This window comes from Anoplopoma fimbria, chromosome 8 (genome assembly GCF_027596085.1).
Source record: "Anoplopoma fimbria isolate UVic2021 breed Golden Eagle Sablefish chromosome 8, Afim_UVic_2022, whole genome shotgun sequence".
NCBI classification, from domain to species: Eukaryota; Metazoa; Chordata; class Actinopteri; order Perciformes; family Anoplopomatidae; genus Anoplopoma; species Anoplopoma fimbria.
The window spans coordinates 19,087,754-19,115,098 of NC_072456.1; the positions used below are offsets into that span (position 1 = coordinate 19,087,754).

The window sequence follows — 27,345 nt, forward strand, 5'->3', positions numbered from 1 at the left end:
TCCTTATCAAAAATAATTTTATTGATTCAGACCGAAGCAAAGAAGCAAACAGAAAAACAGTGTTTTTGAGATGACCAGCCGAGGCTTTACATCATGGACAAAAGCCAAAAAACAAATCCTGCTTATTCTAAAACCTTGTCCAGTGTGAACATATGCGTCGCTCCCTCCAAAACACTTCATAAACAACCAGAGTAGCTGTTGTGTGGACTCAGCAGTGTGATGTAATATTCAAAGGTGTGACGTAATGCTCAGTGTTATGAACAGTAAACCACCTGAGAGGAGCTGAACAACAAAAGGCTGATCCGCTCTTCTCTGGTGAAAGTTAGTGTGGCCCTGCTGGTCCGCTCACAGTGTTCAGCAATATGGAGCCACTGTCAGGCCTTCAACAAACCCACAACACATTTAGGGACTGGGACTGTTTGGTCTAATTATACAAAGAAATGCATGTTATTGATTTGAGGGAAACGGTTTATCTGTAATTTAAGATACAACTGAATTTATTATTATTATTTTTTTTTTTTAAATCAAAGAGAAACCTATTTGAGTATTTAATTGAAATTATTCAAATATTTATATGTGTAAAATATAAAAATTGTGACTGAAATGAAAAAAATAATGTTGTCATAGTACACAGAGAAGTAGTTTAGGAGGTCCTCTACTACTAGCAAAATAAAAAACAAATAAAAAAAAACCCCACACTGTTACTAATGACCAAAAATTCAGTAAAGCAACAAAAATCACTTAGTTCAAAAAAACGCATTAGTTGCATTTATTTCATACAAATTAAAATTGTAATTAATGTGATATTGGGATTAATTTGATCCACCATAAGTGGTCAAACAAAAAATCAAAAATGATTATCCTTAACTTCAAACAGAAACCCACTTCTGGAATTATTCATCTATATTCACAGATTTCCCATAGCTGTGATGCTGCCTGAAAAAAGCCAGAATAGGTGTGACATTAAATAATTGTCCTGATTTTTAAAGATTTGGATGGTTATCTGCTCATTTTCCCTTCTCCTCCACTCCAGTTAGACACAACATATCCACGACATTCAGGGTGAAGCTCGCTGTTTCCTGCTTCGGCTGTAGGGGACGGTTAAGTGGAGCGCCTAAGATCGCCCTAATCTCGACACATCCCCTTACAGTAACCCCAACCTCAGCCTACATGAACCTAATGAACCTTAATCATTGCTGACTCAGCTCAAATTTGGATACACTTTGGTTCATGGTAGGGCCAATTTACCCCGCCGTAGCCTGAGGCGTTTTTTGAAAAAGAGACACATGGCCAGAAGACACATGGAGGAAAGGAAATACAGGATGACACACAGGCTGATGTCCACTTTGGAGAATCCAATGCTCAGCGCCGACATCAAGCGTCCCCCGTGGCTCAACTCCACCTCCTCGTCGAAGTGCTGGCCCGTCAGTTCTCGCTTCTGCAGCCGCTTTCTCTGCTGCCCCGCATCCAGCTCAAAGTCTGCTTCCACAGGCTGCAGGCCCTCCATGCCGAGACCAAACGCCGGCCCCGGATCCCGCTCTTCCTTCCTCTGCAGGGTGCGCTGTTTGACCCGGCTGGAGGCGGCCACCTGCAGCGCCTTGGCCCTGTAGTGCTGGTTGACGAACGAGTCGAGATCCACGATGTCCTCCTGCAGCTCTCGCATCCTCAGACCCACAATGCTCGGCTTCCTGTGGGCCTGCCGCCGGCCTCGACCCACCTCCATTTCGGGTTTGGCCCAGGGGGTCGTCTCCAAGGTCTTACCCTCCATCTCATCTGTTGCAGCTCCTTCATTACCTTCGTCCTCTTCATCCTGCGGCCCCTCTTCTTCCTCCTCTTCCTCCTCCTCCTCCTCGTCCTGCACAGTGGACTGCGATGGCAGAGGATGCGTCATGGAGTCCAAGGCCTCCCTGGCTTTCCTCTCTACACGCTTCTGAGCTTCTAAAGCTTGCTGCTGACTCGCATGTTTCTCCCTCTGCTCTGCCAGGATCTGGCTTTCATCTTCGAGGTAATCTGACAGGACGAGGAAAAGAAAGTCAGAGAGACATCATTTGTAAAATCATCACCTGTAATCTAGAAGCTTCACTTATAATCCTCAATTAATCAAACGTGAACTTTACTCCGAATCAGAAACTCTTTGTTCGCTATTCACTCCTTACAGGAGAAAAAAAGTAATATTATAAAGAAGTATTGAAAAAAAAAACTACCGTCCATACGTTTAGAATAGATATGATTTATAAAAATAAATCCTTTAAATTCGATAGAACGGGCAAACCCAAATTAAGAATGTTGCTGGGTGAAGTAAAAAACAAAAACTACGTTAAACTCACTAAAAGGCTTGCTTCACATACAGACAAGAGAAAAAGACGGATGGATTTTATGCTTTTCGAGTTACCACAGGCAGGTTGACTGTAGAAATACACTTCTGTAGTTTGTTAAAATACTTGAGATACAAGCCCTTCAGAAAAAATAAACCACGGCGTTAACCTGTACCTGTGAGGATACTGCTGGATGAGAAGTAGGACATGAGGAAGGGAAAAACCTGCTCCTGGCTCCACCTGTGCTCCCCGTTGTCCTTCACTGAGTGGCAGGCCGGACACATTTCTGGTGAAGGCCACTGGACCTTTGGGAAGTTTGGATCTTCACTCAAATCACCTGCAGAGATAAACACAGCAGAAGGGTTAATGCTTCCCACTACAGATAAAATGACACATAGCTTTACATACTTGTGATACTTAAGAACATTGGCTGCCCATACGCTAAAGTACATTTTTGAATGCAGGAGTTCGACTAAAGAGGCCTATTTCTTTCCACAACTACAGCTTTCTACACACTAATAATACATCACTATCTTATAGTAGATTATACACAAGGCCAAAAGATGTTCCATGGATCCAGATTCATTGTCACATACAGGAATCACACAACATAAAGCAGCCAGTCAGCGGCCTTCATCCATTGTTGTTTCTTTTATTCTCCTTGTTGGTGCATTGACTTGAGGATGTAAGTGCTTTGAGGACTGGGTGCAATCTGTGTTGAACCCATTTGATCTTGTCACAGTGCTCGTAAAAACTAAGTGCCTATATGCATATGTGTATGTATGTGTTTAAGTGTGTATATGTAAATCATCTGTCTGTGTTTTTGTGTGGACGTAATCTAGGGATTGATATTTGTGTGGGTGTGTGTGTGTTTGTGAGAGTATATGACAGGGTCTAACAAATGATCAATGGGCTTCTGGGATGTCCCAGTGGGAGGGGTGGTGAGATAATAGATGTGGCCAAAGTGGACAGCTTCCCCACATATATACACACACACACACACACACACACACACACACACACACACACACACAAACACAATCCCTGTTTTCAGGCAGCAGACCTTGGTGCTCTGGACCACCTGTCTCGTCGCTTCACACCCCTCTGAAAGCAAAGTCCAATCTCCAAATTGAACATGAGAGCAACAGAAGCCTCAGAGGGGAGCTGCCCTTTTAATGAATTAGAAACTTTCTCCTTAACATGTTTTCTTTCATGTAGCCGCTGCCCGCTCACGCCCCTCGTCACACACACACACACACACACACACACACACACACACACACACACACACACACACACACACACACACACACACACACACACACACACACACACACACACACACACACACACACACACACACACACACACACACTGGCATCCATGCAAACAGACTGGCAGAGGATACTCATACACAACAGATACACTCTGCACAAATGCCTGCAAGGCACACACACACACACACACACACACACACACACACACGGCAGCATCTAGTAATAAATTGCTTGTTGTCACCAACAGGCCATTGTGTGTGTGTGTGTGTGTGTGTGTGTGTGTGTGTGTGTGCGTGTGTGTGAAGAAGGAAAAAAGGGGAGCAGCAGCTCTGTCACTTTACAGCACTGTCAATTTACATCCTCCACCACCTTCGTCCCCCGCTCCCTCCTCCGTCTCTCTGCCGCTCAAGATTAATCTCAGTCATATGCATGTGTGTACGTACTCTGCATACAGTACTTTACATAAGGGATACATCAATTTTACTGTGTCCTGGATGGGCTGCTGTGTGGGTGTGTGTGGGGGCTTTTATACATTTCAGCAGGTGAGAGCAGATGCGTGCACGAACACACACACACACACACACACACACACACACACACATGCATATATATGCACGGCACAGATGCCTCAGATCTCTTTCCTTATTCTAATCAGCTTGCCACGTTTGCAGCCAGGGTGACTTTAGCCATACCAGCCATATTGAGATTGCCACAATGGCCTGTCACGGAGATGTCATCACCGCCCGCTCATACATATTCATCAGGTATAAATATGTATTGTTCAGCACGTCAAACTAGCTTCCTCAGCACTAATTCTGTAAGTGAGGATCACCTACAATGCACGGCACACTGAGCCATCATGGCTGCTGGGGGGTGGGTGCATGATGTCAGGCATTTTAATGCTTATTTGAATGATCGGGACAAAATCTAAACCAGTAAATCTGTCTATTGTATGACAGATCTAACACTTTCTCATTTCCAGATATAATCTCAAACTATCAAATACTGAAAACTGGCATTGAATGTTTAGTTTAGTTTAATTGACATTATGAGCAAAGGAGAGAAAATCAGAAAAGAGAGCAAAGATTTCAGGGATGACGCAATTAAGTCCAAGACTTATTTCCAGTGTGGTATTCAAAAGGAAAAGGAGAAGTTTTCTACACACTGAAATTTGCAAGCTTACAGAAAAATATACAAAGATTCAAAATGTCATCCTAAAGGTAACCAAAGTCCCAGCAAAACAATACATAAAGGAACAGATTGGCTTTGAGCATGACATTGACATCATTGAGGCTCTGTTGATATAAATAAATATTATGTACCACACTGAGTTGAGGTTGTACAGCTCGACCCTTCAAGGGTAGTAACCTTCCTAGCTGTTGGAGTTACTGTTTCAAACATGTGCCATTTGGTTCAAGCCCAACTCAACCCTTACTAACTGTGGTTTGTTTTACACTCTTCAAACAGTTCCTGATTTAAGTCAAAATTTTGAAAACTTTTTTTTCTCAAAAAAAAAGGTTTGTGCAATATCACATTGTCCTTAAATATACTGGTGTAATTTTAACTGTAATACAAACATGTTAAATCATGATATTGACTGTATTGTGACATGTTGACTCATCTCATGACTATTTGAAGTAAGCAACATGCATGACTGACATCTCAAGCAAATGTAACCGGTCTAGTGCGATGAGAGTCAGGAAACTAAAACAACTGAAGATTAAAAAAATAGTATTTCTTATTTATCTCTATATTGTTTTACCTTCAAGTATATCATAATCACATTTTAAGGCAATGAAAATTCATGTTCTGTTTGGCACTAGTATGGAAACATTTCTAAGGACACCCAGTATGGTTCTACTATTCTGCATGAAGAAATGCACAAACCCTGAGCTGCATGTGAACACACAGTGCTGAAGGCAGCCAGGCCTGCTGCTGGTTTGTCTGTAGAAATGTGAATCAGTCTCAGCCTGTTGACAAGCAGCAACAGGACTGAGCTGCCAGCGGTCTTAATTCTGCTGCTGCGAGGAGACCGAGGGCCCTGGGGCCTCTTTGTTGCAAGCTAAATTAATTGTTCGGACGCTTTACAAATAGCTGCTCTTTCATGCATGGCTGCTCCTGAAAGGAGGGGCGGGGAGGCCTGCTAAAGAGCTCCACTTTAGGCAAAGGGGAGAGGAGGGGTTGAGTGGATGGAGGCTTGGAGTGTGCTCTCCTCAGGGAGACGCCGCCGCTTATTGCTACAAACACAGCCAAACCCCCGTCTCCTCCCTCTCTCTCCTTCCGATTCACCCGACTTATCCCCTGAGGACCCCTCGACTCACCCTCCACCATCACTAACTCCCGCTGCCACACGCTACAACTTGACCCATGCTTGGAAAGGCTGTGTGTGTGTGTGTTTGGGAGGGGGGAGGAAAAGAGGGGGAGCGTGTGTGGCTTGTGTCATGGTGTTTGCCACCTGCTGTCACACAATACCTTGGGAATTGTGTGTGCGTGTGTGCGTGTGTGTGTGTGTGTGTGTGTGTGTGTGTGTGTGTGTGTGTGTGTGTGTGTGTGTGTGTGTGTGTGTGTTTGTGGGTATAAAGAGGGCTGGTTCCTGGGGGAGCCATCCTGCGAGGATGCTGTGCCATTACTTGTCAAGCGGATGATACGACTCCCAAGGGATGTTGGGTGGAAAGAGAAAAAGACTGCAACAGAAATAGAGGAAGCGAGGGAAGACGGATGGGTGAAGGTGGCGGGTTGAGTAGTGTTTAAGTGTCTGGGGAGCAGACACTCGCGGGGACGGGTGTCCTTCTGGCCTCCCTGCTGTTCAGGACACAAGCTGTCCCTGAGTTAGAAGAGGGGGCAGTCCACACAAACAAAAGACAGTGATTTAACAAAGTGGGCTGTTAATGACAGGCCCTGTGCCTAATAAAATCATATGAACAAGGAAAAGGGAGGAGGGATGCTTAGGAGCTGTTAAATACTCACTGATGAGACTGATGTGCAGAAGTGTAATATGCTGATACATCAGGGCCAAAATTAGAGAAAACTTTGTGCTTTCATATGGAGAGCAGGAAAAGACAAGTCTGTACTGAGGAGAAACTAAAATGGTGCATTCCGATGCAAAAAGGAGAGACGGGAAGATTCTCTTTTCTGTGTAAAGCAAACTAAAAGTTAATAATTTGACATCATGCTTCATTTAAATAGATAACCTGGATAGAAATTCCTACTCATTGAATCCTCAACAACAAAATGTATACAATGGAATGAAGGGGTTACATTTGGGGTACAGACCAAGGAGGACAAGGTGAAAGGGCAGGATTTGGGGAAAATAACTCTAAATAAGAGTTGTGAAGAAGAAATGGTTGATGACTGGGGAGGTGACAGTGGGAGGGCAGTGGGGGTGTAGGAGAGAATCAAAGTACGGGTGTGAGAAGGATGAGGGGGTTAGGGAAAATGGGTGAAGCCGAAGCGGAAGATACTTGGGGGTCTAAGACGGGGTGACAGCTGGTGTCTGATCTGAGGATCCATCCTTCCTCCTCCTCTCACCCCTCTTAGTCGTATTACTAAGACTTATTGACCATTGACCATTAGAGGAAACTGGACTTGAAAATCGTCCCCCAAAATTGGGTAAGGTAATGCTTCAGATCCAAAAGTGTAAACAGGCACAGAAAGGAGAGTAGAAGGAGGAAAGGATGTGATGGAAAAAGTGGGAGGGACAGAGATTAGCAAACTAATGCTGGATTTCCACTGCATGGTACAGCACTGCTTGAATGACTTGAAACTGTTCTTTTTTTGGTTTTCCATTGGCAAAAGTTGAGGGTAGTACCTTCAAATTCACAGCTGAACGGCTTATTTTAACTTAATATTAGTTAACCCAATATGAATTCATGTTTGTCGTAACCAAGGTTTTGAATCATGCCTTCAAAACAAAAGCACACATCCTCCTTGTAGCAGAAAGCAGTTTAGAAATGTGGTCTTCACTTCAAAGACATAGTGAAATAAAAAAACACACATTCTCTTTTCCACCGTTGATTGTTTAGTTATCTCTAGGTATATGCCGAGATCTCTAGTCTGGCCCAAAGGGATTCTGCAAAGTAGCGACAGATGATGGTGCTGACTCCTACCTGCCAGTCTGTTGTTGACCCGATTGTGTCTGGACCAAAGCCACAGCACGGCTATCGACAGCGTCTTCACCTCCACCATACTCTCGCGCGCCATGATCTCAAAGTGCTCGGCACACGCCCTGCAGCCGAAGAAGCTGTGGACATAGTTTCTCATCGCACTCAGCACCTCCTGGGGATCTGGAAGGGAAATTACACTGTATGTTGATCACCAATAATCTGATCAAATTGAAAAATGTGATGTAAATGTATCAACAAAAACAATATCACAAACTCCTTCCTAACACCAGCATTGTTAAAACTGTGGTTAAAGCTGTCATTAAAAAAATTGCATGTTTAGAACAGTACGAATAAATGCAAAATCTCATGGATTACCTCCTCAACGGGCACAATCACCTGCTCCTGTAAAGCTGGTCGTCTCTTTACATTAAAATGTACTGTTAACTTGCTAATGGCAGCACGGGTCCACAGCTTCCTGGATTCCCACGGTTATGTGGGCCAGGAGTCACAGAGAGCTGGGTTAACCCCATATTGAGATGAATTATCTATGCGAATGGGATAACCCAATCTGGAGATTAACTACAGTTAACACTGTGTGTGAATGGTGGCCATGCTGTTGTCTCAGGACTTCAACAGTCCACAAACATATTTTCCTGGAGCCGTTTGCTTTTGTTCTCGGCTTAGCAGGACCCTCAGATGAACAGTACTGACAGTGAGAGTGTGTCTGGGAGTGTACTCATTCATGAAAATAAGGATGAGAATTACCAATTACCAAATAAGAATTACCAATGTGTTCGCACCTTGAATCTATGCAGCCTGTGTGTATGAATGAATGGAGCTTCATGTTATATATCAACACTGTACACTATGTGTGTCTATGCGTCCATTAAACTGGTGGTCTGTGGGGGGCCAGATGGACGCCCCTTTGGGCCAGTCCATCTGCAGGTCACATGATGGTCCGTAAACCTCGGGATTAACCTCTGTCTGTCTCTGTGTGTGTGTGTGTGTGTGTGTGTGTGTGTGTGTGTGTTGAAGAGAGATTATTGTTCCTGCCAGTAGTGGAGCCTCCGGTCATCTGCCTGTTTTATTAACCACTCACATTCCACTAATCTAACGTAATCCTTTTTCACACAGTCACAATTAGGCTCAAATTTAGTGATGACAAAATTACAAAACATAAGCAAAAACCTCAGAAGAATTCTGGTCAAAACTTCACCATGAGATTTGTTTGTGTTTCTGTGTGTGATGTTAAAATCAGGTCAGTGTGAAAAAAAAGCTTTCCACCAAACATTCCTGGGCTAATTTGTTTACAAAGCCTCACAAAGCCCTCATCCTCAGTCTACTCCTGTTTTCGTGAACTTTCAATGGACCTTTCCATTCACAGAAATACAACCTCAGTGTGTGTGTGTGTGTGTGTGTGTGTGTGTGTGTGTGTGTGTGTGTGTGTGTGTGTGTGTGTGTGTGTGTGTGTGTGTGTGTGTGTGTGTGTGTGTGTGTGTGTGTGTGTGTGTGTGTGTGTGTGTGTGTGTGTGTGTGTGTGTACCTGTGCCTCCTGTGTTCTTGGCCTGGACAGTGAGAACATGGAAGAGAGTCCACATCCCACAAGGGTAACGTCTTAGGTGGGGTTGTGAACCCTGACAGCCCACCCACCTCTCTCCTTCAGGCAGGGCAGTGTCTGGAGACTAAGAGAGAATAAGAAAAACAAACACACATAAGACAAATTACTGACAAATGGGAAGCAGGAAACAAAGAAAAAAGCTTCAAGGATCAATCTGGTGACATTCTATATTTTTTTTATTGTCAAGAAATCCCGTGAGAAAAAACAACAATGACTTGCTCCTACTAACAAGTATTGTGTGTGTAACCAAAGTCTGAGATTGCTTATTCATCTGTGTTATACAGAGCTACAACTGATGATTATTTTATAGTTAATTAATCTGTTATTTTGTTTCTTGATTAATCAATTAGTTGTTTGGTCTATAAAATATCAGGAAATTGTAGAAGATGAGGTCCTGAAATATCTTTTTTTCTTCCACAACTCCAAGATATCCAGTTAACTGTCATAGAGGAGAAAAAGAAACCAGAAAATATTCACATTTAAGAAGCTGGAATCATAGGATTTTACTTTTTTCTCTTAAAAAAAAAATTACTCAAACAGTTAAAAGGTTATCAAAATCATTGCCAATTAATTTAATAGTGGATGACTAATCGATTAATCGTGGCAGCTCTAGTTTTCATTTCAGTCCATTGATTAACACCACAATGTGTCACTGACATGTTCTATTATTATGACAAACATGATCACAAGTAGCTCTTGTTGGGAATCACTATTACAAATGTATGATTTAATCATGTTTGAGTAATATTTTCTGGAAAACTATGATGCCCAGTTGTTTCAGGAGATGGAAGTACATGTTTATGACCCATTTTTTTTTTTTATAATTCCTCAGTGACATCTTAGTGCCATAAAAAGAGTAGGGAAGTTGGAAAGTACTGAGAGAAATAGAACATTTTGATGGTTTTGGCCTTTTCATTGGATTTGTTGACAATAAGAAACATGTAGAAAAAAGCAGTCTTATCCTTTTAAATGAGACTACAAAGGTTCTCTAAAAAGCAGAGCCTCTCCAGCTTCTCCCAACCTGTTCAACTTAATGAAAGCTCCTGAATGTAGTTTTTCTTGATCAATAAGAAGTCAATCTCAGGTTAATGGCTCAGCCCTCCACTAATGAACAGAAGCTATCCAGATCTCTAACCACGAGCCACAGTTGAATCCAATAACATATTTTCTCTGACATAAAGTCGTTTCTCTCAATGCAATGCGTTGCCATCGCCGGTGTGATTGACAGGGTTACTCACATGTCAATAGTAAAGATTTGGTGTGGGAGTGTATGTGTGTGTGTATACAGAGTCCATTTCCTCTGAGTCTATTCATACCTTACCATTGATTCATTGATCAATTGATTTGCCTGCTAAAAGCTAATGATGTAAGTAAGTGACTCTTTCAATTTGTGAGGGGCGGTACTGGAGGCATGCAGGCTTCATTCCAAAGACAACAGCACATAGATCCTCAGCTGTATGTGCTGGCACAGAGACAAGGACAAAGTACACATTGAGAAATCTGGATATTTGTAAAATACATTTTTATCTACTCTGGGGATTTTTTTTTTGACTGGATAGGCATCACTTTGGTGCCTCTGATGTGGTTCTGAACTGATTATGTGTCCAGACTGACAGGTGACCTTGGTATCTTGGTGGAACTAAGAGGCTCCTCCGAGACGGACGTCCTCAAATCAGTCCGGGTGCATTTGGTGAAGCCCTGTCCTTCGTTCTCCCTGCAGCTGCTCACCTGTCTGGTCCTCTCTTGTCTCCCTTCCTTTCCCTTTAAGATGCCTGTTCAGGCTCAAAACAGTATGCTCTTTTCTCAATTTGCATTAATGTTCTTCCTCAGTGCAGCATGTAATGGACAAACCTCTGAATCCAATGAATACCAAAGATGGAAGACGGACAAAAAAGTTAGATAAAAACAATGTGGATGTTGACTTGACTGATAATAAAGAGGCCCAAGTTCATCGCAATATTGATGCATAAGGATAAACTAATACGATATTTATCTATACAGCTTTGTCTTGACTCACCTGAGCTGTGTTATTCAGTATCTCTCTGACTGCCTCATAGGAAATCTCATTGCCAGTCTGGTTCTGTAGCTGAGAGTTCAAGGACTTCAAAAGGTTCATCACCACTGGACGTCCTGGAAAATACTGCAGACATAAAACAGAGCACAACGTTAAGAGATGAGGGAGACAAAACTGTTGATTTTGGAGCAAATGGGATGCAAGATAAAATGCCATTATAAACCATAAACCATTATAATAAACCATAAACCATTATAATAAACCATTATATTCTTTATTGATTATTTGTTTTGATCCATTAGATATTTACACTGTAAAATGTCGGGAAAATGGTGAGAAATGCCCACTGCATTTCCCCAAAACCCCAAAGTATTCAATTTACTATCATAGAAGACCCAGCATACAGTCATATTAAAGAAGAATTCTGTCAAGCTCAAAGTGCAGGCTTGAGAAGTAACACAACTCCTTCACACAGTCAGTAACTGATAATGACTTTATTCAATAATGATATTTCTGTTAGCATGTTGGCATTAGATGAATTACTTTACCTATGAAGCTCCACTTAGTGGAGTAGTAGTTGCATCTTAAGATGTCAAATCTGTCAAAAAGTCAGTCTTACAGCACATGGATATCTAAATGCTTAACAGCACATACATGTAGACTGTGATAATGTTTATATCTTCCATTTATAAAAGCGTTGTTTCTCACATGTTAACACTGATGATCATACTTCTAAATATTCAGACTCCTTTTCTAAAATGAGCTGTTCAAATCAACATCTTCACCCTTCGATTAACATGGTTTTGTCCTTAAAATACACAATATACCAAGCAGAAATGTAATGCCTAGATGATCAGTTGCCAACGCATCCTCAACTATGTTGTTCATAAGGTTTAAAAGATGCACTGAAGCTGTGGTTGCGTGTTTTCACTTAAAAAGAAACTCACTAAACGTGACAGCAGTCGAACTTAAGCCTCTTCCTTCATTAAGATCCATTTCCTAAGCCACTAACAACCACTTAACCACTGTCTGCTCAGCACATCCTCCTGATGTGTATTTACATCCTTTCAAACCTGCACTACCATGGTTACAACCACAACTGGGAGGAAACATGACACTGTAACTAGCAGAGGTAGGCACACGAGGAGAAAGAGGAAATCCAGCTGATGGGTGTCTGAGACCAGTGTTGACAGATCAGAGACAGACGCAGACAAACGTGTCTTCACACAGACGTTACTGACAATAGAAACAGCTGATGTCTACAGGGAAGAGCGCTTTAATAAGTTTGAGCTAAATGTGCTTCCTATTCTTACTGTAAGCCTCTCTCTGGAAACATTTATGATAATGGTCCTGTTAGTCAGAAATAGAACAGTAAAGGGATCAAGCGTTTTTCCGAGACTTAAACAACAAAGCAAAACAGACAACTTTCATGGGAACTTTCATTTAGCTCTGCAACTACTGTATTTTCAATAGCAATTGCTCAGTATTTTCTTTTAAATTATAATTGATCGATCATTTTATCTATAAAATGTCATAATATAGGGAAAGTTCCTGTTATAGTATCCCTGAGCTCAAGGTGATGTCTTTCTCTGCCCGACAACAGTCCAAAACAAAGATTTTCAGTTTACTATCACGTACGACAAAAAAAAGCAATAAATCTTCACATCTGAGAAGCTGATTCAAGCAAAGGTTTGCTTAAAATTGGATGGAATTATCAAATAAGAGTCTTTTCATGTCAATCGACTAAGATTCATTGACTAATTGTTGCAGTTCTACTTTGTTTCTGAAAGATACAACAAGATAGAACAATCTCTCAACAATCTTTCTATGATAGTTCTGGTCAAAGTGCATGGGGACTATAGATTTCTACAAAGTTGTGGTGAATCTGAGGGAGAATGAATACAAGAAAAACAAGAGAAAGCAGACGACAGAGCCAGCTCGCGTCACCAAACGTGGACCTTTTTTCAATTTGCATCACTGAGTCTTTTTTAAATTGGCTTCCACCATTTGTTCAACTAAATATGCCTACATACACTGACAATCTTGCAGACGCACACACATGCAGACGCACACACACAGGCCTTTCAGTCAAAGGCTCAGCCGTCTATTCATCACCCTCTAACAGGATCTCTGTGTTACACCCTGACCACTTAACCGGACCCCCGGTGATTTGCTTAAACCTCCTGGTCCAAAGCTAACAGAGTCCTGATCTGTCCTGCGTCCTTCCCTCCCTTCGTTGCAGCTCCTTTCACCTTTCATCAACTTGGCTTACAGAAAACTGTGTTACTGTGCGTAAACGGCAGACATTAAACATATTGGTAAGTGCTGGGCCATAAAAGTTTCAACTATACATTAGCAGCTGCGTTTCATGACTTAGTAACACAGTCAAGTATACTGGCCATTACAAATAAATAAGTACATAAATAATCAGTTACCTGACATGGCAAAAAATATATATATATTTTATAAAATCCTACTGAACGTTTAAAATGTACTATAAACACTTTCTATTTTAGCAGCAGATATCTGTCTCCACGCAAACACGGACACACACACACACACACACACACACACACACACACACACACACACACACACACACACACACACACACACACACACACACACACACACACACACACACACACACACACACACACACACACACACACACACACACACACACACACACACACACACACTAAAGGTGGAATGTAAAGAGCACACAAAGGCCTCTGATGTGTGCTCACTGCTGGGAGAGTGATATAATAGGTTTAGGTTTGGATCTGGGGTCTGGATGCCAACCGGTCAGAAAAGCTCATTAAACAGCCATATGAATTTAACCAGAAGAGAAAGAGCAGGTGCTTCCTACTAATGGGTTTAAGTTAGCATCACCAACGCAACACTATTCATGAGCTATCTGGGTCTGTTGACGGCCTAAAAGCTCAAATGTTCAACTTCTTATTTGTACAAACAATATTTATGTTATCAGATACTAGTCAGTGTTATTTGCTATGTTTTATCCTTGTATGTCAAATTTTACATTGTTTTCTCTTTTTCTGAACCTCCCTCTTGGGCTCCCTGGCCTTGATCATTGATGGTGCACAATGTCAGTCAATATGCCGATCGATATATATATATATATATATATATATATATATATATATATATATATATATATATAGTGATATATATACTGATATGTTGATGAATTATGTGCCAAAAACAGTGACAGGCATTGAAGGACGACAGGTCAAGTGACAGAATTCACTTTCAGGCGACAGTGGGAAAGTTCAAATTAAATTTAACAGACTTGCATGAAAAAATGGAATAATCTAATATGTTATAGCAAAAATAATGATGTCTGCTTTCCAAATATAAGATGTATTTATAGAACACTTTTCTCCTTCATGAATACTCACTCTTAAGAAATTCATTATGAGAGGCGATATGCTCCTTTTAGATGATGCATTGAAAACAAGCATAAATGTTACACAAGAACAACAAATGAAACCCTACTGGAAGCTAGACACTTTTGTCGGCTAGCATAACCATTTAATCGATTAAAAGATACATTTTATTATTGGAAATACCTAGTGATCAAACTGAAAACACTCTACATTTTATCATCTCTACTAGATATCGCCCTCTACATTTTTTTCTCTCTATGTTAAGAACACACACACACACACACACACACACACACACACACACACACACACACACACACACACACACACACACACACACACACACACACACACACACACACACACACACACACACACACACACACACACACACACACACACACAACACACACACATCCCCTCCTCTGACTCTGTATCCCTCCTGCCCCCATACCAGTTGGACCATGACAATCCCCTTCACCCTGGCAATATGTCATCCTGATCCGATTAGTATCAGCAGCACTTGAGAAACCGCAAGCTCCTTGTGGTGAGGGTCCCATGAGGGAGGCATCTGTTGGCTGCAGCGGGGCAGACCAAGCCAGGCGCGGGGCAAAAGACAGGGGTGAACCCCCTTGATAGTAATCTAACTTCAATTCACCCGGGGGGGGGGCTGCAGACACGCGCCACAGCCATATACACAACAGCCTCATCTTTAGACACATATACTTGTTGTACTGTCACTACGGGGACACTACAAAAAGAAAACAGTTAAATGAGTCAACTTCTTTGAGGATTGCTTTTTAAAACAGTAACAGGATCCATAATTACATGGAAAGCTTGTTTTTAAGTAAAGCACAAAGCATCTTTAGTAATATAGGTATATTTGAACATTATGTTCTGAGCCCTGGCGTGCAAAGACGAAGCCTGTGTCCCTTTAGTCCAAAGCCCCCCTCTTAATTCTTTGTTTTATTCCCCTGCCCCTCTGTCCCCTCTGGGCTGAAGGGCTTCTTTCAAGAAAAGCAGGATAGAGGTGTAATCCTTAAAAACCTCGCTGTAATGCTCTCACGCTTCCCAAGATCCACTTTTTTAATCCTAATATGCATGTAGAGGCTTCATAAATCCGGCTTCAGCCTAACAAGACAGTAAATCTAGTAATATTATGAGCGCGTCAAAAAAAAAAGAAGATAAAAAAACAACCCCCATGTTTACATGTTTGGGTGGAGATGCAATGATGGGAAGATTGTGGATTGAAAAGAAACAAACAATTTGTGGAATTATAATTCTTGGAGAGAAAGGAGTGTCATTTTTTTTAGGTCAAGTAAAAATAATAATGAAAACATGAAGGAGATTAATGCAGTTTTGTTTACAAACAGACTGTGCGACCTCAAGATGTTCATAACAATGATTATTCGATTGATTGAATATTTTTGGGCAACTATTTAGATATTTAAGTCATTTTCGAGCAAAAATGGTAAAACATTTGATGGTTCCAGCTTCTCAACGGTTTGTGTTTAGTCAGCCATAAAAGCAATCTGAAGATGTTCAATTGGCATTTTTCATGGTTCTTAATTATGTTTTATAGAGAGAATTATTGATCAATTAATCAAGAAAATAAGTGGCCGTTTCACATTGAAAATATTAATAAATTATGGCACCTACTCCTGCATAACGGCAAGTCATAACTGTCAATACACCCTCATGTATGCAAATACACTCTCTACTAATTATTCAGTTTGGTAAAAATTCAAAAGTGCGCCATGATTGAGGAAATGTGTCACCAGCATGAAGTGATGACACTGTGGTCAGGACACTGTGAGTCACTTTCACTCTAATTTAATCACATGACTCACGCAGAGATCAGGTGTCAGGTTTTTACATATTGTATCAGTAATCTAGAAGAGAGATAATTTCTTTATCAATCAACAGTCATTTGAATATAGACAAAAAACAACAATAGAGGAAGAGAAGTTCAGGATTCTTCTTAGCTGAAAATACTTTTAATTTAGAAATTAACTCATTAAATATGTGTTTGCTTTTCAAAGTAAACCAAATCCCCTTTAATCCTGGTCTCACATCCACACTACTTGCTTGTCTTACATGAACTGTTCCTAACAAGCTGACTGACTGAAAGGATTCGGCCTCCCTGAAGCGAGATCACTCAGTCAAACGACAATACGGACCGTCACAAGTCTCGGTCAGCTGCAACAATGACGGCCTCCTCAGGAACACAAAGCCCTGCTGAGCGGCTGGTCCATCATGGTAGGGGGACAGGGTAAAAATACCACTGGGACCTGCCGCTATTGACTAAACAAACTGGAGCTAATGGGAGGCCTCAGTGCTCTGCCCCCCCCCCCCCACACACACACACACACACATGGCCCTCATACACACACGCTGCTACAACGCCTCCCTAGAGAGGGAGATATAATCACAGAGATTGGTGGCTGACTCGGGCTGTGAGACAGCCTGGTGCGTAGCCAAAAGGGACAGGGCGAGCAGGTCAGGCCTCATCATCACAACATGTTTGCCTGGCTGGCACACTTCAGCTAGGAAACGGAGGAACAAGGGGGAAGCTGATCGCTAACGGAAAAAAAGATGGATTGAAGATGGTTGTTTTCGTGAACCACAGAGGACTGGCACGTTCACAATTATCCAAAGAGATGCCTGTGTGAAACCACACGTAGGAAAACTGCATGAAGAGAAAGGGGAGGAGGAGGAGGAGTGTTGGCTGTGTGTTTGTGTGTAAAGCCTCTGGGCAGCGAGTGGGTGGCAGCCACGCTTCAATCCCCCGGGAGCCAACATGAAGAGGGTCAGCAATACCCAAGAGAGTGTTTGTGCTCCTGCTCTAGTCAATGGCATCCACTTCTGTTGCCAATAATGTGTGTGCGCGTGTATGTGTATGTGTGTGTGTGTGTGTGTGTGTGTGTGTGTGTGTGTGTGTGTGTGTGTGAAAAAAAAGTGCATCTAAGAAAACAATTAATGGGGTAGATTTGCTAAATAATCAAATGGATTCTAGGAATTTAAAAAGTATGTTCTTAAAAGGGGGGCCTTGAGCTAAATGCTGCAAAACAAGAGGACAAATCAACAATGTCATCAAACATTCTGCTGTCTCACTCTCCATCTGGTGGTGACCTGCTGTAACTACAAATTTGTAAAAAAGGCTTGTCATTTTTTACAAATTTGATTATTTTTCAGAAAATTTCCTGATTTGTTTTAATAGAAACCAATCAGTTTAAAACAGATGTTATGTTGCTATGAACACAAAAGGTGTTGTCATGGTTAACAGTAAACAATCCTCTGTCCCCGGTGACAAGGACTGCTAAGAAAATAATAATAATAATAATAATAATAATAATAATAATAATAATAATCAATCCTTTATTAGTCCCACAATGGGGAAATTATTTCTCTGCATTTAACCCATCCCGGAGGAGCAGTGGGCTGCAATGAAGCGCCCGGGGAGCAACTTGGGGTTAGGTGTCTTGCTCAAGGACACCTCGGCATGTTGCCGGTAGAGGGGTTTGAACCACCAACCTTGTGGTTACGGGACAAGCGCTCTACCTCATGTGCCACAATGTGGGAAAAGTGAATGAGCTGCTTATTATGCAACAGAGTGCTTCTAAATAAGAAAACAATTAAATAATATGATATTTGCCTGGATTTTTTGTTAATGATTTTTAACAATTTTCCCCAGTTTTCAATCTTTTTAATATTTTCAACAAACACTGAAAATCAAAATATTATAAAAGAGTGAGCATTTGTTTTACACATTTTGTGTGTCTTGTTTGTCTGTGTGTATGCGATGCTCTCTCTCTATTAACTTTACCTTTGCCAGGACAGAGATGTACTTCTTGAGAGAAGTCAGAGCCTCTCCTTTGATGACAGTATGAGCAGCCAGCTCCACACGCAGAGAGTAGTGCAGCGTCGACTCCAGGTCGGCCATGTACACCCTGGACCTGCACACACAATCACACAGCTCATGTCAACAATGAATAAGTTGGAGCAGACAGAAAGACGGAGCGGGGTGCAGTGTTCATACCTGTTGAAGGGTTTCCAGGGCTCTTGTTTGTCCTTGCTGACGTCTGTGGTGACCGGTGGAGGCTTCCCCGACCGCGTCACTCCCGGCAGCCTCTGGAGGGCGTAAGAGTAGAAGGTACGGGCCTCAATGTTGCTAAAGGGAGAGGAGGACAGGTTAGACTAAACACCTTTGAAGCATAAACTTAAACCGCGACTGCAAGTCAGACCTCATCACCAAACATCAGCGGTCGACCACACTAAAGCTCTGATGGCTGAATGGGACAAAATCTCAGCAGCTGTTACGAAATTTTGTATGAATCCGTCATGGAAGAGTAGAAGCTGTTAGAGCAATTTGTTAATGCCCATCATTTTGGAATGAGATGTTAGACAATTAGATATGGGTTTAATTTTAGGCTGTCCACAAACTTTTGGCCATATAGTTTACATGTACCCCAGTTTGTATAGCCACATAAAAATGAACTGTTTTTTTGTTTTTATTTCAACCTTTTGTTTCAGCAGTCCCCTGCTATAAAAATGTTTTATGACCTGTTTTTTTTTTTGCGGCCATATATTTACCACACTTACGGGAAAGCATTTTAAACACTGAACAGATGGTGCCAGAGTAGCGTGGAACTGAGAGAGAGAGAGAGAGAGAGAGAGAGAGAGAGAGAGAGATGGCTTATCATTTAGCCGTGTGATAACCCTGCAACTGGAACTGCAGCCATCAATGTGCTCTCTCTCCCTCTCTTTCTCTCTCCCCGTCACATCCTCCTCTCATTTGCTTTCTCCCCTTGTCAGGGACAGAGAGCGAGAGAGAGAGAGAGAGAGAGAGTTAAAACTGGAACAGGATGGAAATAAGGAGGATGGATACTCTGTGCCCACGCTCACTCACACCGGCCCGGGACTCAATTACACCTGCGTGTCTGGTGGGAGTGTACAGATGTGGAGAGAGAGCCATTCATCCAGAGATCCCCAGGGCCGGCGGGCAGGAAGGCATCAGGGTGGGCTGGGAGGGAATGCATTCACCTGGGACCAGCCCACATTACATGCATGACGGATGTGAGACGCCCTTGCATACACTGCATACACACACACACACACACACACACACACACACACACTCCTCCCTCCCAGGATCAATCAGACATTCAGTGATGATGGGAGGCCATCTGTCGCCGTGTGCGGCTGGGGCTTGTTTGGCAGGTGAAACCAGAAAAGCAATGGCATTGTTTTCATGCAAGAAATTAAAAAAACCTCCCCTCTGTACAGTGATGGAGATGAGGGGGGTTGTAAGGGGAGAGATGGAGGGGGGGGATAAATAAATCAGCAATAAATCATTTCCTTTTTGCATTTGTCAACTAAAAAGAGTCCTCTTTGCATGCCAAGTTATTGAAACAGCCAAACAATGAGGCAGGAACAGCAGATGAATTTGCAGGGTGAGGAATGATCAGCGTGGCTTTATGATAGTGAATAATGGGAGCGATTTTGATGCTCTGATCCCATTAAGGGGCCAGATGTTTAAAAGTATTCTCATGAATAAGGGTTCAGATAATGAGCACACGATGAAGGTTCACGGCAGAAAGCAAAGTCGTGGCGTGTGGAACAATAGGAACCAAAGGAAATAAACATGGTGTTGGTGTATTTCAGACCAAGCCAAATGGAAATGACTGTAAAAAGTTTGAGATGCTATCAAGATATATATAAAATTATCATTTTTTTCCCTAAGTACAGAACATACAAGATATATATAAAAAAAGCTCATATCACATCCACCCTTACTTCCTCAATTTAAATTAAACTGTTCAACATCTCTTTGGCTCACTTGTGTGTTCTGCACGTCTGTATCTATTTTGAATTATCCTAATATGAATGAGAAAATACTATTTCTTGAACCTTCATCCAGTGATGACCTTTCTTTAGGTTAGAGTTACTGTTGACAATCTAGTAGTTAAAGCTTTGAGCCTCATTTTTAAATGCAGCCTAATGCACTGACATCGTGGTGGATAGAAAACACAGTCACAATGGTAACTTGTATTTCCAAATTGTATTGTGAACTGTTTTGTACATCCCAGATAACAATTTTGAGTCATGCTGAGTTCATTGTTACATCCTGTAGGAGGTGGTGCTTGTGTATGTTTAACCATGGAAAATATTACAGTTTGACACAACCACAATCTCCTCTATTTGCATGTTTACATAGAGGGTTTGTCAACTTTAGGGCTGTCCCAAGCCAGCCATTGTGGAAAGGAACAATAAACCCTTCAGGCGGCGAGTCTGCACCACCGCCAACTCCTCCTGTAACCCTCATTGGGAAGCACTGTACAAACTCAAGTTCAGTCCTGCACACCCACACAGGTGTTTTCACTTATTCTGACTAATTAGGCCTTTTGCTCAGGTGGAAGTTTGACAGAGATATGCTGTAATTATGAGGTCACCAAATCTCGTGTGTGTAACCTCTCACACCCTCATGGCGCTCTGAGACCAAAATCTGGCTGGAAAAATGTATGTGTGTGTGTTGGACAAAAGTGGGAGGGGACAAAAAATAAGGTAGGTTATAATTTGAAAAATCTAATAAAAGAAAAACCCACCATCTGTTTTTAAGAATGCAATATAAATAAAATGTAGAACAAGTAAGGCATTTCCATGGCTGCAGATGTTTAGGTTATGGTGGAGAGAGGCGTACTACTAATTATTACCATTAGGGATACATTATACTTATTATAAAAATATTATTATTAGCATCTACACAATGCATTATATTTATTTATAAATGCCGACAAACATTGTAAGGAAGATAATACTCTAATTATAAATTGCACAGTACTCTGTAGTGGAGTGGAGGTTAAAGACTGCACAGATGCTCACACTCTGAGTCTGCTGAAGTTGCCTCCAGGAGAGTAAAGGTAGCAGGATGGAAACTCAGTCACCCCCAGTTTGGTTACCAGACCATCCTCAGTTTTCAGGACTCTCCGCACTGTGACATTCTCAAATTGTAACAGGTCTAGGGTTACCTGATGGACAGAGAACACACAGAAAGTTAAAAAAAAGAAGACATTTTAGTCATGTTAAATTTCAACATAATAATTTGTTCTAATCAAACATTACAACGGCTTAATTTGACCACAAATGTTCTCTTATTGGCTGAAGTTAGACACACATAGTTGGAGAGAAAAACGTCAAGCTTGTCTCTTTTGCTGCCCAGAAAGAAAGAATATTCTAGAGGAGGAAGAAACACACAGCTCAGGTTGATGGAAACGTGAGCGGTTACCTCTCGGCCGATGTAGGATTTTGTGTCCTCAAAGATCAGAGCCAGGTATTGAACGTTGTTGGTCTCAAAGAAGCTGTCGATCTCTGCTTGGCTGGTGAGAGAGAGAGAGACGAGCAGACCAAACATAAGACTGGAATCTCAGGTACGAGATATGCTAAGCCGGGAAGAAACACCAACATTACCAATAAATCTTAGGGATCAATTACTGATCCAGTAGAGATCAGAAAGAAGGATTAAGTAAGTCCAGGATTTTATGGATATATTTTATCTTAAAAAAGGGTACATTCTGACATTAAATTGAGAAGACAATTTTTGAGTAGCCTTCGATCTCATGCATTCCCGGAGAAGACTATTTTTATCTGAGGAGATTTCAAACCTACAATAATGAACATTAAAACTACATTCATATGTGGTTTCTAGTATGATATTACCACAACAAAATACATACTTCCCTTCACACCTTTGGTTGAGAAAAGCTGTGAAGCAAGAAACGTAAAGGGCCAAAGGGTTCAAATCCACCTATCATCTTTGTAAAAGATAATAAAGGGGAAGAAGGAAACCTAATGGTTCTGTGAGGAGCAACGCTACTTTCCCTTTAAATCTAAAAAGAGAAATAAACTTGACTTCCTGCTTCCTCTTCCTGCACTACTGTGTTAATAAACTGTGTGAAAAGCCTGTGTCTGATTACATGCAAGGCAGTATGTGGGCAGAGCAGGGCGGCCTAGTAGAGAAGATCTAATGACGCATCAGACAACAGTGCAGCAGCTTATGATGACACAAGATAAAATATTGCAACATGATGGAAAAATGATTCTACAGCAAGACCGCGATCACAAGATAGTCACAGAAATAAAGTAGCTCAACATGGAACTATAATTCACAAAACTGGGAGACAAAGTGTGTGAGATAGAAAATGGACTCATTTACATACATTAGTCTTTCCTTATAGTGTATGTAACAAGGTTTTTAAAAAACATTAAAATTATTCGCAGCTTTGTAAAAGACTACAAATTTGCAAAAACATTTCAATGTAAAATATAGTTACAAACATATTTTCTCAATTAAAATAAACTATAAGTGCAAGTCATCATAGCGAGGATAGATTAATAAGTGAGTGATTGACAGATAGATTAATGTTTGAAAATTGGGTATGTGAGTGTGTGTGTGTGTGTGTGTGTGTTTACCTGGTGGGCTCCAGTGGGGGGCAGGCGGGGGGCCAGGGCTCCACATGGTTTTCGAGTTTGTCTATGATCCTGTGACGGAGGACTCGAACATCATGAGAAGAAGCTGGGGGTCAAAGGGCATCAAGAGAACATTACACACCGCTGTTGATTATCCTCCACTAATGACTACCTGAGCATGTATGCAAAATTACTACAAACAGCTTTTTTATGAAAGACAATTTAAGGTGAGGGCTCCTTTATTTTTCACTGTCCTGAGTTGCTTGTGTGTTTGAGTAGTACCTTTAAAGGCCTGTCCTTTAGAATCAGCCTTGGAATATGCATGGAAGAACTGCAAAGTGAGAGAGACAGAAGGTTTAGGTAATGTAGGAAGTCAGTGAAGAGAAAGAGAGAAGTGAGATCGGATGAGTTGGCCCTCACACGGCCATGAGAGAAGCAAAGCGATGTTGTGTAATGTTGGTTATGGGGGGAGAATGGGGGGATGGGTGGGGGCAGTTTCCCCCCCTCTGCCCGCCTTGACCCCTAAATCCTTCCTGGTTAAAATGAGTCGCAGATGTTTAAGCTCCATTGTGTGTTCAAACAGAAGGAGCTCTTTGTTTCATTGGCTCTTGCTGGATGATGGAGAGGAGAGATTCTGAAACACACACTAATGCTGACTAATCAGATACGCTACAAATACAAATGTAGAGTGATTCTGCAGAGATCATGCATAACTTTACTCTACTGGGACTAGACTGTTGCATGGACAGCATCTAACCCAAACGGTCACATTCACATCCAGAGCTTTGAGAATTACATATAAAACCTTTGAAAATAAGATGCTCTACACATTGATAAAACTAAATTTCTATAAATTCCAACAATATTAGTTTTACATGAAGAAAAGTCCCCTGAAGGCTGAATAATAACTTTAACAGATAACAGATTTTGATGCAAATGCTGAATGCCCAAAAAAGGTTATATTTCTTTAAAACAAAATGCAAGATTTACATCTGTTGAAGAAGTATTAACTAGTTAATAACTAAAACACACTAATACATAGAGTATGGTAATTTAAGGATGAAAAGTAAAACTCTTGCATTGACTCTGGTTTATCAAATACCTTTGTAGAGTTCCTGCAAATACATCTTTTGTTTCCACACATGCTTATGCACATTATCCTCTTCATGCTAATCAAAATCAAACATAGCGTATTGGTGTTGAATAAAGGGAGCTCCCAGGCAAGTTCTAGAAAAACTGTGAACATTCCTGAGTTTATGGTCACTTCAGAACTGGAGTTGAATGGAAGTGAAGGGACTAGAAATATTATGTTTCTGAATGTAGTCTGGTGTGCTGCTGCAAAATAGGGACCAGCTGACTGGCTGAAATAAGGTGGAGTTGTACACTGTTATTCAATGAAGGAAAAAACAAGTTATAGAATAAGGTACTTTTCAAGTTTTGCTTCAACTGCCCCTGCTTCTCTATCTTTTTTATTTAAGGCAAAGCAAGTAGTACGTCATCAACTTAGGGCTACACCTTCTTTTTATCAATTAGTTATTCAAGTTGATAAGATGACAAATGCACCATGTATTTAGTTTAGTATCACAGAAGACTATGAAAACCAGCAAACATTCACATTTGAGGTGCTGAAAACTGTCAACTTGTGGCATTTTTGCTTCACAAATTATTTAAATAATGAATTGATTATTCTAATTGTTGCCGATTCATTTTCCTAATATGAAAATTTTGTTTTTTTCCTTAAACACTATAATTATAAAATCTATAATTGTTAGATCTCTTGTAGCCGTCGTCATGACAGTGAAGAGACCCCAGAATGTGCGGGCCTGTGTAAATAGATCATATTCTGTGTATTACCTTGATAGTGGGATATGCTCTGATGCCAATGGCGGTGCAGAACTTCCTGTTCTCTTCTGCAGCACAGTCGATAGCTGCCAGGTCCACAGCTGGCTTCCACTCTGAAGAACAGACATGAAATAGAGCCACAGTAAATATTTAGTTTACTGTCAACTGCACCCTGAAGTCTGCGGACACTGGACGGGGTCCTGTGTTGTCCTTGTGCCATGCGTGCCAATATGTACTTCAGTATATCTAAACCTAAAATGTTCATACTTTCAAGAAAAAAAAAAGATATATTAAATAGACTATTCACAATACAATTTAATCGTGAAAGAGGGCAACACAAGCTCATCACACAAAGAAATGTCAACATGCTCTGCATATTGTAGCTGACAGACATCCACAGATCGAGGGTTGCCATGGTGCCAGGGGCATAATTTGCATATAATGCTAATTTTCCTTGTGTTGTCCTCACATACATCAGATGGATGACCCTCCTAATTCCAAAGCAAAACATTTGGTTGCATGCAAAGACATCAGTTGCCATTGTTGACTCTGTAGTTCCTGTGAGTGAAACACAGGACTGAAATACTCCATGACTGTGTCAGATTCCCTTCCACCATTAAAAACTTTCGCTCAACTTTTTAATTATATTTCTTCTCATGACTCTGTGATATTAATTCGACTCATGAGCAACAGAGACAGACTCAGTTGGAGGATGTGACTGACAGCCAGTATACAAAGACATTCATTAGATCACATGCTCTAATTAACAGATATAAACAGCAGCTTGGTGTTCTCACTGTTTCCATGCACAGGAGGACAAAAGACAGGGAGTTGTTACAAAGGAGATAATTAAAACTAATGAATTATAGACTATCAATCCGTAAAATATTAACTGTGAGACTTGTTGCTGGCTGATCATGTGAATAACAAAAACAAAGAAGAGTGAAATGTGATGATTAATAATTAAACTCAGAATGAAGTCATTGTAAAACAGCTGCAGCTACGTGACTTGCAGAACAACACCACCCACCTTTAATGTCTCTCGCCAGGTTTCTGTAGACCGGAGAAAAGGCAATACAGTGTCCGCACCACGAAGCATAAAACTCCGCAAATATAGCTGCTGTGGAGTTGATCAGAACCGACTCCACATTACCCGGACTCAACAAGATGACCTGATCAGAAGCGGTGTACAGTCCAGCCTGCGCAACGGAGGGGGAAAGAAGACAAACAAATAACAAAACCACGGGTGTTGCTATCTTTCCGGCATGTTTGTGTATTTCTCCGGTAAACCGAGACGTGGCACGGCCGCAGCGCCGCGCCATCTTCCCCGCAGCTCGAGCAGCAAACCCTCGGTGTGGACCGCAAGTTTTCACCTCAGCGTCGCAAAACTTGACACAACTTTTGTGCCTCACTCAGCAAGTCTCCATGGGTCCTCCTCCTCCTCCTCCTCCCCCTGCCGTGCTCCCGGTCCTCTGAACGCACACCTCAAGCCACAAAGTAACTCGCTCGACCTGCTCGACTTCCACTCATTTCTCTGGTTGACGTCTGGTGTGAGGATGAAATGTTGCGAGTAAAAGTGACAGTACAGTTTTTTTGCCCCTTCACGGCTTTCATACAGGAAATAACTTTTAATGACTTTTAATATTATTTATACATACACACATACATATTTTTTTATTTTATTTTTTTAAACATAAAACGTTTATTGACATTCATAATGAGTTAAATAAATAAATACAAAAAAAGTGTTTCTGGTTTTTTAGGACAGACAGTATATTTACACCCATAAAATAATTGTACAAGTCTTCAAGTGCACTTTAGCGCACACTCACAGCACATTATTATAAATATTCATCAACAATTTCAAAAGGTGAAATGAGAAATCTAGTCTAACTGGTTTAATTTGATAATCAAATCTTTTGTTTTTACTTTTTTGATCAGTTATTTACATCAATCTCTCTTAAAAGGTGAACTTGCTCCAGCTCCCTGTAAAGAAAACAGACCTCAGACGAGCAGATAGAAGCATCTCCATCCTACACCAAAGAGCTGTAAGCTACTTGACGGTTTCATTAATCTACAGACTCAGCAGAAGTCTAAGCCGTTTGGTCCATACATATGAAGCAACGCATAAGACCAAGTACTGCATAGTTACAGAGGGGAACTTCACTGCCTCAAGCCACAAAGTAACTCGCTCGACCTGCTCGACTTCCACTCATTTCTCTGGTTGACGTCTGGTGTGAGGATGAAATGTTGCGAGTAAAAGTGACAGTACAGTTTTTTGCCCCTTCACGGCTTTCATA

At 41.3% G+C, this 27,345-nt stretch overlaps 1 protein-coding gene across 1 annotated transcript; it reads right to left on the reverse strand.

Annotated features, from left to right (window-relative positions):
* On the reverse strand, positions 1-26,639 carry qsox1 (quiescin Q6 sulfhydryl oxidase 1). Its single transcript, XM_054602910.1, has 13 exons — positions 26,076-26,639; positions 25,058-25,158; positions 23,486-23,534; positions 23,207-23,309; positions 22,023-22,113; positions 21,620-21,765; positions 18,777-18,908; positions 18,564-18,693; positions 11,331-11,453; positions 9,239-9,377; positions 7,699-7,875; positions 2,491-2,652; positions 1-2,010 (listed from the first exon to the last, which is right to left on the reverse strand). Exons 1-13 carry the CDS (start codon positions 26,365-26,367, stop codon positions 1,229-1,231), a joined length of 2,427 nt encoding a protein of 808 aa, XP_054458885.1. The 5' UTR covers positions 26,368-26,639; the 3' UTR covers positions 1-1,228.
* Positions 26,640-27,345: the final 706 nt, after the last annotated feature.

Excerpts from the sequence above, each read along its gene's own strand:
- qsox1 (XM_054602910.1), bottom strand. The coding sequence starts at position 26,367 with ATGGCGCGGCGCTGCGGCCGTGCCACGTCTCGGTTTACCGGAGAAATA. Across the intron at positions 22,114-23,206 it reads CCCCCACTGGAGCCCACCAG|CCAAGCAGAGATCGACAGCT; the intron begins GTAAACACACAC and ends CTCTCTCACCAG. Across the intron at positions 2,653-7,698 it reads GGTCAACAACAGACTGGCAG|GTGATTTGAGTGAAGATCCA; the intron begins GTAGGAGTCAGC and ends TTATCTCTGCAG.